At 33.6% G+C, this 16,395-nt stretch overlaps 1 protein-coding gene across 1 annotated transcript in view; it reads right to left on the bottom strand.

The window, feature by feature from the left end:
• LOC126741939 (SEC14-like protein 2) overlaps positions 1–16,395 on the bottom strand; it is a 77,375-nt gene that overhangs the window by 19,470 nt on the left and 41,510 nt on the right. Inside the window, exons 2-4 of the mRNA XM_050448416.1 lie at positions 5,057–5,126; positions 4,954–4,997; positions 4,782–4,902 (exon numbers count right to left, since the gene is read on the bottom strand). Coding sequence (XP_050304373.1) covers positions 4,782–4,902; positions 4,954–4,997; positions 5,057–5,126 — 235 coding nt within the window. The remainder of the gene's footprint in view (positions 1–4,781; positions 4,903–4,953; positions 4,998–5,056; positions 5,127–16,395) is intronic.

The following is a 16,395-nucleotide window of genomic DNA, read 5'->3' as shown; positions in this document are numbered from 1 at the left end:
GAATGTGGATCTGGTTATCTCTATCCTCGTTCTTATTTCTGTTGTTTGGATACCCGATTGTTCTATGCAAGTTTCTAGAGATTTATTTATGTGACTTGAATTATTTATATGTCAGCACATTTTCTGTCGTAGTGTGGTCTTGTGGGAATTTTGTACGATTAACTTAGTTTGTTTTAAACTTAATTTTTAGTCCATATTCTTTTGCATTGATCATTTTACTTTTCTAATCGATGATGTGTGTCTTTAAGATTGCTTGTTGACAAGACGGTGTCATCAGCAGAGCTTATATTATTAGTTACTTCTTTATCAGTTCATTTATAACTATTGCCAGTACCTCAGCCTTGAGTTTCCGTAAAAATAGCCTCGCTATAGATCTTAAATAGCAGCGGTGATAGGATGCAACCTTGTCTCATACCACGACGAATCTGCATTTCTTCTATTGCTTGGTTTTCTACCATTGTATTAGTTTGGCCCCAATATATATTAATAATTTTTCTGACGTCGTCGCTGTTTTTGATAAGGACAGCTGATGTAATTTGTCATGTTTCACTTTGTCACAGTCTTTTTCGAAGTCGATGTAACATGCATACTTGATTCATATCAATACAAATCTTTTCGTTTGAAAAAAAACTCAATCCTAAAAAGCGCCTCTCGTGTTCCACGTCCTTCGCGAAGTCCAAATTGTGTATTGCTTATGTCTTTTTCCAGTTAATAAATTCTTCTGTGAATGATCTTTACAACAACTTCAAGGTGTGGCTTCAAGGCTTGTACACAAAAGTGGATGATAACCATTGTTTAGGAATTTCTTTCTTACATTAATACGGTTGAAGAGGTTTGATATAAATTACATTATCATCGAAAAGTTTGATAAACTCTATCAGAACCAGCAGCTTTGCCGTCTTTCATAGGCTCCAAGTCATATAGTATTTCTACTCTTAATACTTTTAAGTGGACATTGCGAATACTTTTAAGAGGTTTTGAAGGTTATCCATCAGCGAACAGTTCCGGCAGTTTTCACATTCGAAGCTTTTCCCTCATGCGAGTTATTATATGCCTATTTGTATTATTTATATTATGCAGCTAACCGGCAAAATTAATTGTTTTTTATTGTAATTAGTAATTCTTTAGAATATTCCGTTCTGTCACTAGTTTGTCTAAGCTTAATAGTATACCGTTCAGCGGTTTTTATTTTAGTGTGTATTCTGTAGCTACTATAGCCACTATACATATAACAACAGGATTAAACTTCTGCTATATGCTATTAAAGCTTCTTATGTTCAATTGCTCCTAGGGAAGTCACAAAAAATGACACCTCTAGTTTCAATCGCCTTCCCGATGCTATGATTAGTGATGTAATGAACATTCTCGAGCGGATGGGTAAGAATTATTCTCATCTGTTTCATCAGTAAAAACGCGAAGAAAAGATTAATTTTTAAACAGATATCCTCCGAGAATTAAACTGTATGGTCAATTCGGCCTTAGCAAAAGTCTCCCAAGACTTATTATCTAATTATTTATTTTCTATTCCCTCTAGTTTTTAACTTATTAATGACCCACTTGCTAATCAAGGCCTTACTGATGATACCATAATATTAAGCGCCGAGAACAAATTTTATATTAAGATTAGAATTCAAAGACATGTACCATTAATGCACTCCTAGATGATTCAGTAGAGATTAGAATTAGAGGCTCACCTAAGAAGGCCAAGACCAGCAAATACAAAGTTTAACTGTGCATCCTCTATTCTCTGCTACAAGAAAAAACTTGGAGGAGTGGAAGTGGAGTTATTATCGCATCTTGGAATTAGAGTAATGCCTTCTTGAAAAAAAACATGTAATCAGAATAGCTTTCCTGGTTTTATAAGGTTTTTTATGAATAACCTGTAAACTATTTTAATAAGACCTGTAAACTTTTTTAACTGAAATTTAGCACGGCATATTGGACTTTGGACTGTTTGTTAGTTAGTCGCATACAAATTATCCATGCGACGTTGTTGCCAAAGGTATTCTGCTTTCTTCATATACCTTACGGGCATATCTAATAAAAATTGCAAGGTTTGTCGCCAAAGTGTGAGCAGGGGTCTGAAGCTGCAATGTGGGCGCTGTTCTGCGATGTTTCATCTCGACTGTGGAGGCGTAACTAAGGTGGAGGCTAGATTGATGCAAAAAACACCCTGGAACTGCAAGGACTCTGACAGCAGCAGTAGACGACTATTTGCGGTATTGGCTTCATCTTCTAAGTCCGAAGGTGACATGATGGAACTTAAGACGTTAATAAAGGAACTACGTGAAAAGATCCATGGATTTCATTAATGAACAATTTGAAGAGGAAAGAGAGCGTAATCGAATTATGTCTGAAATATTTTCCGAATTATCAAAGGAAAATAAAATACTAAAAGAGAAAGTGGAGAGACTAGAAAGAGCTGCCGATTTAGAGAATATGAAAAAAATCCATCAAAATATTTACCTGTCTGGATTTCCCCTTAATGGTCATAGTGATACAAGGGTAATCACTTGGGATCTTGTTAAGCTTTATTCTACTTTGAATGTCAAGGTGGTACCTGAAGACTTTGTTAGAGTGCATTATTTTAACACAAAAGCTGCTATTAAAATATCTTTAGCTTTAAAAGACACAGAACTTAAATTTTTTTATTTTAGTTTTAAATTTTATAGGAAGGATCGCAGATCTCGGGGAGAGGGAGTAGGCATTAACATAAGAGACGACCTTTCAGCGGTACCAATTGATACTGTATCTGTAGAAAGCTTTGAGCAACTTTAGGTGATGGTCAGAGTGGGAGGGATAAATGTTGCTATTGGTAATTTTTACCGTCCGCTTAAAACTAATTTATTAGATGGTCACAGCATTTGAACGGACTATTGCTGTAGTTATTCCTCTCTGTGGTGAGTTAGTGTATATACAGGGTGTTCATTTGAAAACTTCCGACCGCGGACTTATCGAAAACCACTGTTTAAAAAAAAAACGCCGAAATACGTCAATTTGTTCAGATAGAAAACAAAAATATGAAAATATTACACAATAGATTTCAAATGACCCCATAGAAAAAAGTCTAACGGCGTTATATCAGGAGATCTAGCAGGCCATTCTATAGGCCCCCTTCGCCCTATCCATTTATCTGGAAACTCGTCTAGCCATTGCCGAACGGGAAGAACATAGTGAGGAGGAGCGCCGTCTTGCTAGAAATATATTTCAGACGACGACCTATAAGTTTGTTATGTGTGTGCGCTAAGATCCTGGAAAAAATAATTTACACCTAAGTGGCTACTTATCTAAAGCACTACTCTCTCCTTAGATATAATCAATCAGGCTTTCGTAAAGGCGTCCCATATTGCGCGTCCTAGACGACATATATGAAGCAGCTGATAAGGGTAATACTACAGCACTGGTTCTGCTTTATTACAGCAAGGCTTTTGATACGATAGATCACAAGCTTTTGTGCGCTAATTTCAGTTCTTTGGGATTTTCTCTTTCGTCCATTCGTTTTTTTGAAGGCTACCTATTAGGTAGAACTTAGTCAGTGCGTTTTAAGTATAGGGAATCATCTTTGAGGCCTTTGACTGAAGGCGTGCCACAGGGATCAATTTTGGGACCCTTGCTCCTTGCTCTTTGTTATTTATACGTGTGACATGAATTCTATTATCAATAATTGTATAATTCAACGATACGCGGATAACACCCAAATATATACCAGTTTTTCTAAAGTAAATACGGACGAAGCTGTTCTTCGATTGAATGAGTGTTTATAGTCAGTAAGTGAATATTTTAAAAATATTAGGTTGCGACTGAATCCGTCGAAGTCGGTCGTAATACGATCCTGATTATATATATAATACGGTCCTGATCATAAGTGGGCAACGAATAATTTGGCTATTCATGTATCCTAAGCTCCAATCCCGATCGTGATAGAATGTAAGAATCTCGGCATTATAATTGATTCTAAGTTATGATTTCGCAGCCAATTGGCAAGGGTCCTTCAAAGGTCGTATATGTCATTGCGGAATCTGTGCAAAAGTAAAGATATAGTCGAACTGCCGTTGAGAAAGGTTTTGTGCAAAACATTGGTTCCTCTTATACTGCTTATTGTAATTTTGTGTATGGCCCAGCCCTGGATGTAACATCAAAAAAAAAAGATTACAACGCTTGCAGAATTCATGTATACGTTTTATTTAAAATTTAAGGGTCCGTGATCACGTCAGATACAAGCTACTTGCACTGAAGTGGTTAAATATGCAGGATCGAGAGACGTTACACTTCGCATGCTTTCTTCATAGAATCTTCTTTAGTGAAGCGCCCAAGTATCTTAGAGATCGTTTAACTTTAGATTCTCCACTCATAATCGTATCACACTTCCAAATACTATTACCTTTTAAATATACCAAAGCATCGCACAGCTATGTTCTGACGTAGCTTTTCGTTTCTTACTTCAAAAGTATATAACAATTGCATAATAATCTTCAAAATTGTAGTTTGTCAAGTTTTAAGAAAAACATAAAATGGTTTATGCTGAGTAAATATAGTTCTATATACCAGGGTTGTGAACTTATATTTATATATTTGGATTGAAATTGTGAATTTCTCATTATCATAATTATTGTTACTAATTAGGACTGTTTATGCCATGTAATTTATAATATTATGTATTGCTGATTTCTGTATGCTCGGTTAAGCAAACAGCTTTGGCTGCCCTTCGCTGAGTTTAATAAAAAGTCGTCTATTATTATTATTACTATTTTAAAAGTATTTTGCAATAAAAGATTACTTACTTGGAGAACCACCCTTATCAAATCCGCACACTCCGCTTGGATAATAAAGGCGTATAGCTTCTGGAGGTGTCCACTCCTTTAGAGCGCCATCAACTTCCCATTGGATCCTCCATTTAATTGACTAAAATTTTAAGTAAGTTAAAAAGTAAAATCTTTTATTCGGTTTTCTCACTTGTCGTAACATTTTTTCTGCTGCCTCGGCATTCCACGATCTTGCTAAAATAATTTGTTAATTAAGATGCTTTTTAAATTCAGATAGGGTTTTTTGTACTTACCTTTAAGCCATCTGATTAAAAACTGGTCGGTGTGTTTCGGTTGTAGGATATCCTGGACACTTCTTCGGAACTGAAAAAAAATACAAATAAATACACATATAACTTATTGAATTATAGTGTTTTTTTATTATTATTTGTCTTCTATACCTACATAAGTACAAGGTGAGGCAGCGATAAGGATGAGCCTTGACATGAATTTCCAATCACGTGTTTTTGTATAATATACTTGAAAGATACTAGCAATTTAAAAAGATCATCATCAACAATAGTATAAAAACCATAAATTAATCACTAAAAGGCATATTGCTGATTTATACAACAGAGTAATTTTAAACTTTGTCAATTTTGTAAATGTGAGTCGCTACATAGAGGAAAAAGATGTTACCAACTGGATGCTATTGAAGCTTTTTTGGGCTGGTATCAAGCTGGCCTTTTTCTTTAAAAGATGTATATACCCAAGCGAAGGTTGACGTATATCTTATCTTCTCATAATAAAGTATGATTTGCTTTTAATCTATCAACCTAATTTACACTAAAACAATTTTTTCCTCACTTTGCAATATTGAGAATCTGTCTAAGCAAGATAACAAGAGTGTTTAACATTTCTGGGTGTTCATGCTGATATTATATAATTTTATTACTTTAAATTTACGGTTCTCTACTCGTTAATCTTATAATGGAATTCTCCGTAGATCACTTTTAATGTTAACTCGTTGATGTTTTTATTAATAATAAGATACACTTATATCACTAGAAATCTGATTGAGAAATTAGACCTAATTATAATCGTCTTAGGGGGATGGGGAAAAGAAGTTTAAGATTAATGCAAAGTATGATGAACATCCATATTGACGAAGATACATTTTATTACAAGAAATTTGTTTCAAAGACATTTAGTAAAAAGCAATTTTTGTCATCAGTAAATCAAGTCAATCCACATGCAGTAAGCAAAAACTAATTTTAAGCTAAAACTCTGATTTTGGTGTAGAACGTAGAACTTTAATGGAGTTCGTTTTTTAGCGCAATTCAGAACTGCCTAATTCATTTTTTGGCCTTAAAATAATATTTATAACTTCTCCAGATAAAAATTAACAACATAATCAAGTTTAGGACGACGAAAACCTCCATGCAGTTATACAATTAAACTATGAACAAAATCTTACGTTAAATGTTTGAGACGAAATTATTTCATTGTGTCCTTACCAAAAAAGCTATCACCAGTCTCTAGAGAAGGATTTGCTCATATAGGGAGGATCTGTTAGAAGAAGAACCAATTTTAAATAGAATCAGAATATTGTTGATGCATGATGGCGCGCCTGCACATTTTATTGTTGAAGTAAAAGAATGTTTAAATTCCACAATAATTATTAAATATAAAAATAATAATATTCATTTATATGGATGATCTTAGGTCGTTAGCGGATACCCCAAACCAGTTGACGAGACCAAATGCTACCAATAGTAGAAGGATCCTTTAGCAACATAGAAATGACTTAGAGAAAGCATTAGATAAATACCACACCATTAACATAGTTTATACTAGAAACATACTTTATACTAGAAACGGAAAGATCATCGAAGCAATGGACGCCGAAGAAACTATAATTATTAAGGAATAAAACAAATCCAAATTCATTCAAAGGAAAGTTTAAAAAAAGTATGGCATTTCTGCATGCACCTATTCACTATACACAAACGTCATAAACAACATAAACATCACTACATCAAGTCCTGATGTAGTCAAAGAACTAGGTGAGCAAGTTTCAAATTCAAACTTTGGTTTACTATGGCGCAGCTTTTCCCTAAATCTAAAGGGTTTTTAGTGGCTATACAAGATCAAGTAATTCCAACAAGAAACTTTCTAAAATTTGTTGTAGGTGATCAAACAATAGAGTGTGACAAATGTACGGATGGGAAAGGTCGAAGTCTATTCAGCATGTTACCGGAGGTTGTAAGACATTTGCCCCAACATAATATAAAAACTATATCTTTTGCCGACAGATGAGATACCAAATTACAGGTATACTCCGGAACCTCTATTTGAAAATGACGAGGATACATACTGGGATCACAGTATTCTAAATAATAGTACTGACTTCATTTTAATAGATAAAGTTTCTATTTTTTATGAAATCCAAACTAAATGAGAAGAAATATAATAAGAAATGCAATGTGCGCAGAAAGTAATGCTTATTTGAAAATCAATATTTCTTTGGTTCTTCTTCGAAAGTGCGAGAAGAAGAAGAAACGTACAAGCGTACTACAGAGGGAAATGAGTCATACACTTTAGATAGATAGGCATAGACCACCATTCTTCTGACTTTGGTATTTCTTAGCTTCAAAATAAAGCAGGCTATATGACAATGACATCTTTTATTAATTAGAAGACAGACTGATTCGTTTAAATATGGTGTGATATGGTCGCTTCTTTCAAACACCGTAGCAAAGCCTTAAGCAAGCATTTTGACATTCGGACATCGAAAATTTGCAAAGAAATGCTAGAACACTTCTAACGAAAACCAATAAGCCTCATCCGCGCAGTGCCGTAAAACGAACTACGCTACCTTGATATATGGGTAGGTATGATATAGGGTTGTTGGGTGGGGTCAAAAATAAAACAGAAACCTGTTTATCTAAATGTCGACGTTTCGACTTATATTATATTATTGGGTCACAAACACGAAATTGAAAATAACCAAAACTTGGAACATCGATAGACTGGAACGTAACAACATGGGATTTTTGGAAAATATAAAACGTAATCATGGAATACAAACCTATGAATACTTGAAGAAATGGGCGAACATCAGCAGACAACTTGCGAATTACAGAAATCACAAGTGTTTTCTTTTACAATGTAGAACCAACCAGGTACTTCCATTACATCTTAGTAGATCAATTAATTGTTTGCAATATTTACTAGTAGAGGAGACTCCATTTAAAAACAAATGTTTTAATCTGTTTAGAGACTTTCAAAAAAAATCGCTTAATTTAGAGATTGTGTACACACACTGGAAAGTTTTTGGTCCCTACTAGAAAATGATTTAAAATTTATTAAACAAACTGTTAAAAATAATTTACCGAATAACATATTTTTGTCTTATGAGCAATCGCAATTTTCGTACTATAATTGTCATTTTAAAGAACAGAAACAAAAGCAAAAAAAGAAATTACAAAGTCTTATTTTGGAGCAGACTGGAATTGACAGTATAACAACAAACAAAAAATGGTTTAAAAATTTAACAAAGTACACCTTTCCAAAAAATGTAGAAGCAACTTTAGCTTTGGGCAATAAATTTAATCTACCTTATGATAATCATAACTTTCCTCTTGAGCAGATTATAATCGATATAGAGTATGCCATTGGCCTTTCAAATAATGAAGAGTTAAAAATACAAAAAAGAAACCAATCTATTAACATAATTACTAATTTTATAAACTCATCTATTCTGCATAAATTAAATAAATCTGAAAAAACCCTCCTAAAATACAGTAACGAAACGAAAGAATTCTTAAAAAAACATAATAATATCTTAATAACTAGGGCTGATAAAGGCAATGTCACCGTCGCGTTAGATAAGGAAGAATACCTACAAAAATCAAACCTTCTTCTTTCAAATACAGATACCTATCAAATTTTAAACAAAGACCCCACTACGTCTATTCAGAACAAACTTAATAAACTATTAGAAAACTTGTGTAAATCAAACTTCTTTTCAAAAGATCAAATGAAAAAACTAAAATGCAATAACGGAGTGCCTCCAAAAATGTATTTTTTACCAAAAATACACAAAGAAAATACTCCTCTAAGACCAATTGTAAGTTTTGTAGGTTCTCCAATATATAATCTCAGTAAATATTTAGCAAATTTACTTAACTTAGCATTTGAAAAAGATCAATTCTACACAAAAGATTCCTTTGAAGTAGTCACGCAATTGCAAAATTTTAAAATTCCAAATAACTTTATTCTAATATCATTAGATGTAATATCTTTATTTACCAACATACCAACTGATTTAATTAAAAATATAGTCCAAAATAAATGGCACCTTATCAAAGACCACTGTAACATCCCTTTAGAAGAATTTTTAAGTCTTTTAGAGTTTGTATTTGAAAATAGTTATTTTACTTTCAATAATATATATTACAAACAAATCTATGGTCTTGGAATGGGTAACTGTCTATCACCTATATGTTCTGATCTGATTATGTCAGAATTACAGAAATATTGTATGGGGAAAATAAAATTTAGGTTACCATTTTTTAAAAGATTCGTTGACGACATTGCCACGTGTATTCCAAAAACTGAAATAGAAAACATAAAAAGTATATTTAACAGTTTCCACCCTAAATTACAGTTCACTATAGAGTGCGAAACAAATAATCAAAAACTTCCATTTCTAGACATTCTATTAATCAGAACAGATGATAATACAATCATCACTGATTGGTATCACAAACCCACTTTCTCTGAGAGATTTCTTAACTACCAATCAAATCACTCATTTAAACAAAAATTAAACATAATTAGCAACCTAAAATCCCGCGCAATAGCCTTATCTCACTCCAGTTTTCATAAAAAAAATGTTAACAAAATTAAAGATATTTTACTAAAAAACAATTTTCCTCATAAACTATTAAACAAAATCCTAAACAACAGCCCTGCACCTATTAAAGTCAAAGAAAACCAAAAACATAAATTTGCAAAAATTCCTTATGTCAAAGGTTTGTCTGAAAGGCTATCAGGAGTTGTTTCTGATGATGAAGTCAGAATAGCGTTCAAAAATGAAAATACCATCAACAAATACTCCTGAAAACTCAAAGATAAAACACCAAATGAGTTACAAAGTGGCGTGGTTTATAAAATACCCTGTTCTGATTGTCAAGGTCTGTATGTGGGTCAAACGGGCAGGTACTTAAAAATCAGAATTAGCGAACACGAAAGAAGCGTAAAACCAACGAACTGCGCAGCATCTGGGAAGACTGCTCTAGCAGAACACTCCTTCAATCAACAACACCAATTTGATTTTAACAGCACTCGGATCATTGGCAGAGAATCAAATTATAAAAAAACAATTTTACTAGAAATGGTTAATATAAAAAAGTATAAAGAAAGCTTTAATAAAAAACAAGACACCGATGATCTAAATGCAAGTTACTATAATTTAATTAATTTACTACCAAAAAGATAAAACTAAAATATAAAATTTATTTTTGTCAAAGAGTGTATGTCCCAAATTTAGATCACACAGTGCATTAACAAATTAAGTTTCTGGTTTTGAACGTATAGATACATACATCTTCCTTATCTACTAATCCTTAACTTATCAACATAACATTGAATCATAAAAATTAAATAAATAAACGCTCGGAAGAATAAAAACATTTGTTTCTTGGCTTGTTGTTGATTCTAGTTTGCCCACAATAACACCTACAATTTAACCCATATTAAAAATAATTCTACGCTCCTATTATAAATGTGTTTTAATTATAACTTAAGAAACCCAGACTTAGGTAAGAGGTGTAATGTATATAAAAAAAAAATAAATTTTATACTGTTTTTTTTATAAAAAAAATTTTTAACGGATTGTACCTGAATGTAATTTTAACTGTGTCGTGGTTTTTGTTTTTTGTTGTTTTAGTTTTTGTAACTTAAAGAACATTTATTTTAATAGTGTCTTTTATGTACTTGAAATTACTTTGTTTTGTCTCTGTAATTACTTGAATCCATTTCAGTGTCCTGAGGATGACTTAATATAAGTCGAAACGTCGACATTTAGGTAAACAGGTTTCTGTTTTATTTTTGACCCCACTCAACAACCCTCCGCAATATTGAAGATATTGGGTCACAAACACGAAATTGAAAGTAAAGAGGAATGGCCGACATAGAGAAGCAGTTGATTCAGCAAATTAGTAACTTATGTTCCTTTTGCTTAAGAAAGACTGAAACATCACACATTCATTGTGCCGTATGTGAAGCATACTCAACAATACTTAAAGTACAGGAGCTGGAGCTGCCCATACACCATAGCACCGAGCAAGAAAAAATGCACGCTTGGATGGAAAAACCACTGCATCGCAGATATGTTCACGAGGTTTAACAAGAGTATGTCAAAATATAGCGGTATCGAACTACTGGTTGACTTCGGGACAGCTTTTCCTTGAAATTGAAGGGTTTCTTGTGGCTATCCAGGATCAAGAAATTATTTAAAGTTTGTCATAGGTGACCCGACGATACAAAGTGACAGATGTAGGTATGGATGTGAGACAACGGAATATATCTAGCATGTCACCGGTGGATGTCAAACTTTTGCATGGTCTAATTGCAAAGATACTGCACCAAGAGCTCGCAGAAAAACTAAATTGCTCTAAGAAACTAAACTGCTCTTATCAGTAGCAAAGATACCATATTATAACTATAAGCCGAAACCAGTTCTTGAAAATGAGCAACACAAATTGTATTGAGATCGCACTGTACAGGGTGTCCCAAATTCGAGGGTGACCATTGGGATCTCGGAAACCGTAAGAGTTTCGGGGTCGGTTACATGGAGGTAAAGTTGCGCAATTTAGAGCTTAATAAAATGACGTTTAAAATATTTTAAAATTTCGAATACTTCGGGAGATATCCGAATAAAACCGAAATTTGTCAAAATCGTTTTTACCTTCTACAGTTTTCTTCTTCCCGCCCGTTTAAAAGTTTCTTGTTACGCCTCTGTATATCATAAATTTTGCCATATTATGATTCATTTTTTCAAATGCAATATGCCGCAAATACCGTCGCGCTAATTAAAAATTACATCAGAGTGCAACAAGTTGGAAATAGAAGTACGACACCAACGGTTATGACAACCGTTATTTTCTTTCGGTTATGGCTTTGCGACGATAAAACGAAAATTAACGACATCCTTACCTACTTTATTTTTATTTTATTACGTTGAAGTATTAAATAACGGTAACTGGTTGCATATTAAATTAATTAAATTTTAATATTTCCTGAAACATGAAGGATATTACCAATGTTCTCCTCTGATATATCAAACACTACTCTGCATATAAATTAGAAGATTGGGACACTTCACACATTTCAGCTTAAAACTTTAATACATTATAAAGTTCATAAAGGGTTAATATTTGACCAAAGATTACTGCTTTATTGGCTGACAGAAATACCTGACCTAACCTGACGAATTACTTAAACTTGAATAGGCAACGGAATTTTTTAAAATGCCTGCAAATCTTCCTTTAGAATATTTGTTAGAAAGTACTTACTGTTCCAAAATTTGATACATATAAACTAATGTTATTGACAAAGCTTTAAATATAAATAAGCAAATAGTACGATAGGGCAAACAGCAACAAAAGGATAGTATGATAATTATATACAAGAAAAGCTTATCGATAGAATAGAATACCTTCTTCAACAAAAATGCTTAAAGAACCATTGTAATAACACAGTAGATAAATTGAAATGAATCTTGATCTGCAACAAGTTAATAGCTTAAAAAACTTGAAAAAAGTTTTATGAATCAACCCGAGAAAAATACACATGACAAAAAAACTCAACTTATCAACAATGATCATTCCAAGAATACTTAAATCAATATCACTGAAGTAAAAACTAATAATCTGGGTTTTTTATTGATTACATCATTATTGATATACATACAAGCATTAATTAATTACATCTGTTTAAATTTGGTCCGTGAGCTAAATTGTGTTGTCCAGGTTATTCCTTCTGGGTTGTCCGATCACGAGTCAATTCTGGCTAGGGTTAGCGTACCGAAAATAAATAGGGAAAAAAATTAAATACGGTAGAGTCTACAGCGATGCGAGTTTTAGACGCTTTAGAACTTTCTACACGCTTTAAAAAAATATATACTATCTTATCTATCATCTATTACAATTCGCAAGCAAACATAAGAAATCCGTTGTTTGGTTCTTAATTCAAATTTGTCTCTTTCAGTGAGCTCGTATTCGGCATTATGCGAAATTTTGACTCGATGGTTTGATTAGGCCAAAGAAATAAGTAAGTGTGCAAAATATGAGTGGTATAACATGTGGTATACCATATGGTAATGATGCCTACAACTGCCAGCTATTGAAGGTAGCAAATTCTGTTTACAAAGACGCGGTGTCCCCCTGAAGAAATGTCATACTTCTTCAAGACAATTCCAGAGCACATTCAGTGGAGAATATATTGGGAAACTCTTTAGCATCCTCCATACAGCCCAGATTTGTTACGCTGGGACTAGCTATTCACCAGAAAAAGGAATATGGGAGAACTTAAATCGCCAATCCTAAGAGGCGAAATATCTTGGAATAGGACGCTTAATTGGAACTTTTCACAAAACAATCAAGAAAGCAAAACTGTCCCTATGGAAGTGTCGCAGGATGTGCGGCAAACCTTGGGGAATGAACCCAAAACAGATGTAGTGGGTATACACACAGGTCGGCAAACCGACGATATTCTACGATTCTGTGGTGTGGTGGAGCAAAGCAACACAACAACTTGCTAAAACAAAACTTAACAGCCTTCAAAGGCAGGGCGATCAGAACTACCCCGACAGCCGCTATGGAAGTAGTACTTGGACTGACCCCTCTGCACATAAATACCTGCAGGGGGAAGCCATAAGAACTAATTACAAGCTGCACCATGTCATAAATGACATCTCAATAAACAAAGTCTGGATGGAATCAACTAAACTGATCAAGAAAGTGTGCAATCACAGTACACTTGGTAAGCCATCAGACCTAATGCCAAGAAAAACACTGAACACAAGTTCATACTGGGTAAATATACCAGACCAAGGGGAGTGGGAACAGAAACAGAACTAGAGAAAGTGGACATCCGAGTATATTCAGATGGCTCCAAAACCAATTTTGGAGTAGGAGCTGGAATGTACCGCAATAACTGAAGGATAGAAATATCTATGTACCTTGAGAAACACTCATCAATTTTTCAGGTGGAAGTACAAGCCATTGAAATCTGTGCAAAAATGCTTAACCAAATGCAACTTGAAAACAGAACCATTAAAATCTACAGCGACAGTCAGGCGGCTCTAAAATCCCCTACCTGTACATCTAGAACAATATGAAGCTGCAAAAACGAGCTTATACTGTTTGGGGAAGGGAACTAATTACCCTAATGTGGATTCCGGAACATGCTGGGCTAACAGGAAATGAGGCATCTGACAAGCTAGCCAAAAAAGGAGCAGAATCCAACCTGATATGTAAAGAACTAGCATTATTGCCTACAAGACGGCAAAACGTACAATCTTAAACCTGGTGCACAACAAAGCAAAGCGCTACTGAGAGAGACTATCATATTTTCCCAGTCAAATTATCGAACTCTTAAAGAGGGCGGACTTGATTGGGGAAGTATAAACACCTAGGAGTGAGCCACAATAGACCTAGGGTCGCAGTGGAGGTATACAAGGTGCCTTACTCACAACAAGCCTGATCTAATCTACCCTGTGACTATTATATGTTGGCGAAGATTCCAAACTTCAGGGAAAAAATATATACAGCGTGTAGCATAGAAAAACAAAAAAAGAATTCCGGTTAATATTTGATTCACCCTCGTAAATGTTTAGTTTTTCCTTTACTGTAAGTTGTTTTTAGGAGAATAATAAAAGTGAGAAAAATTTAAAGGCAAAAATCAGTTCAGAACCGTTCGAGAACCACTCAAGTATATCTATATTTGTCAGGAGTGTCAAACAGTAAAATAGCTGCCCACCTAACTGTGTTTAAAACCAAATGAACCGTTTAAACGATGTCCTGCAGAAATAGGATATTTTGGGTCAGACATGATATTTATGAAATTGTTAAAAAATAACTTGATCCATGTGTGGTACAAGGATGACTACTGCTATAGATGAGAAAGGCTTTTACAATTTTTGGTCATTAAAATAAAATACCGGGTGGTGCGTCGCCGAGCGGAACATAGGAAAACCCATGTACATTTTAAGGGGGTCAATTATTGGCTTCCCTGTACATTTTATAGAAAAAATGTAAGATAACTTTTTGAAGAGACCAATCTGGCAAACCCTTGTGCCAGGTTTCAAAAAATGTTAACAAGGGAATCTTGAATTATTCAATTAAACGTAATTGCAAAATTAGCAAATTTTCGGTTCAGGTAAAACCAAAGGGGAACTAGTAAAATGAATATTATCACTGACGTGAGGAAAAGTGTCAATAAATCAGTGACAGGTCGATATTTGAAAACAAGTATGAATTATTCAATCGACGAAAAAATAGCCATAATTAAGTGGCATTATGCGGAAAACATTTTTAGAGCAGTATCTGAAATGTTTTCAGTTTATTTCCCCACCAAGCCCATTCCGTCCATTTCAACTATTAAACGTATTGTCAATAACTTCGAGTCCAAAGGTACCGTAATAAATAATTGTAAATGTTCAACTCAGGATATCGAAAATAGAGCCGAAGAAAGAGAGAACAGACATCTTAACATTCTACTGAGTGTGGAGGAAAACACGAGGGTTCTTGGGCAAGAGGTAAATAAACATCATACAATGGTATTGCGCACTTAAAAAAGACACAAATATTATTCGTATAAATTCGAAAAACATCAAGAGCTGCAGGAAGGAGATGAAGAGGGAAGAATGACATTGTGTTTTTAAATGGTGGAAAGAGCAAATAATGATAGGAATTTTTTTAAGAAATATTTGTATAAGTATCATTTATAAAAGTGTAAAATTTGAGAATCTAAACCACTTACAAAACGCTATTTCGGTAGAATGTAATAAAAATTCCCAATATCAACTTTGTAACGTTAGAAATGAATTTTATGATCGGTTAGAATATTGTTTAGCTGTTAGTGAGGGGTTGTTTGAACATTTGATTAATTGATGTTTTTATGTAATTCTCTATTATTTTTAAAAAAGTTATTGTATTTTATTTTATCTTTACACACTTAGTAAAATATTAAGAGTTCTGTTCTCTCACTCTTTTTTCGGATCTATTTTCGATCTTCTGAGTTAAACATTTACAATTATTTATTGCAATATCTTTGGACTCGAATTTACTAACAATAGGGTCCAGAAATGGACCAGATAGGCTTGGTGGGAAAATAAATTGAAAATATTTCTGAGACTGCTATTATTGGTTTAATTAAATTCTAAGTATGATAAAATTATTTTTTTACTAATCGATAATAATCATTGTTATTGGTTTAACTTCATCGTTATATTAAATAAAAGTTTAGATAAAAAAGTAATGTTAACGTGTCTTACTTTGAATGTATGGTTGTGAGATTGATAAAACGAAAAAAAAAACATTTCTTGTATTCGGCTGTACGTCAGATTTGACAAAGCCTTATA

The sequence above is a fragment of the Anthonomus grandis genome, chromosome 11, assembly GCF_022605725.1.
Source record: "Anthonomus grandis grandis chromosome 11, icAntGran1.3, whole genome shotgun sequence".
NCBI lineage: Eukaryota > Metazoa > Arthropoda > Insecta > Coleoptera > Curculionidae > Anthonomus > Anthonomus grandis.
Note: the sequence above shows the minus strand (reverse complement) of the source record. Positions and strands in the feature narration are given on the sequence as shown.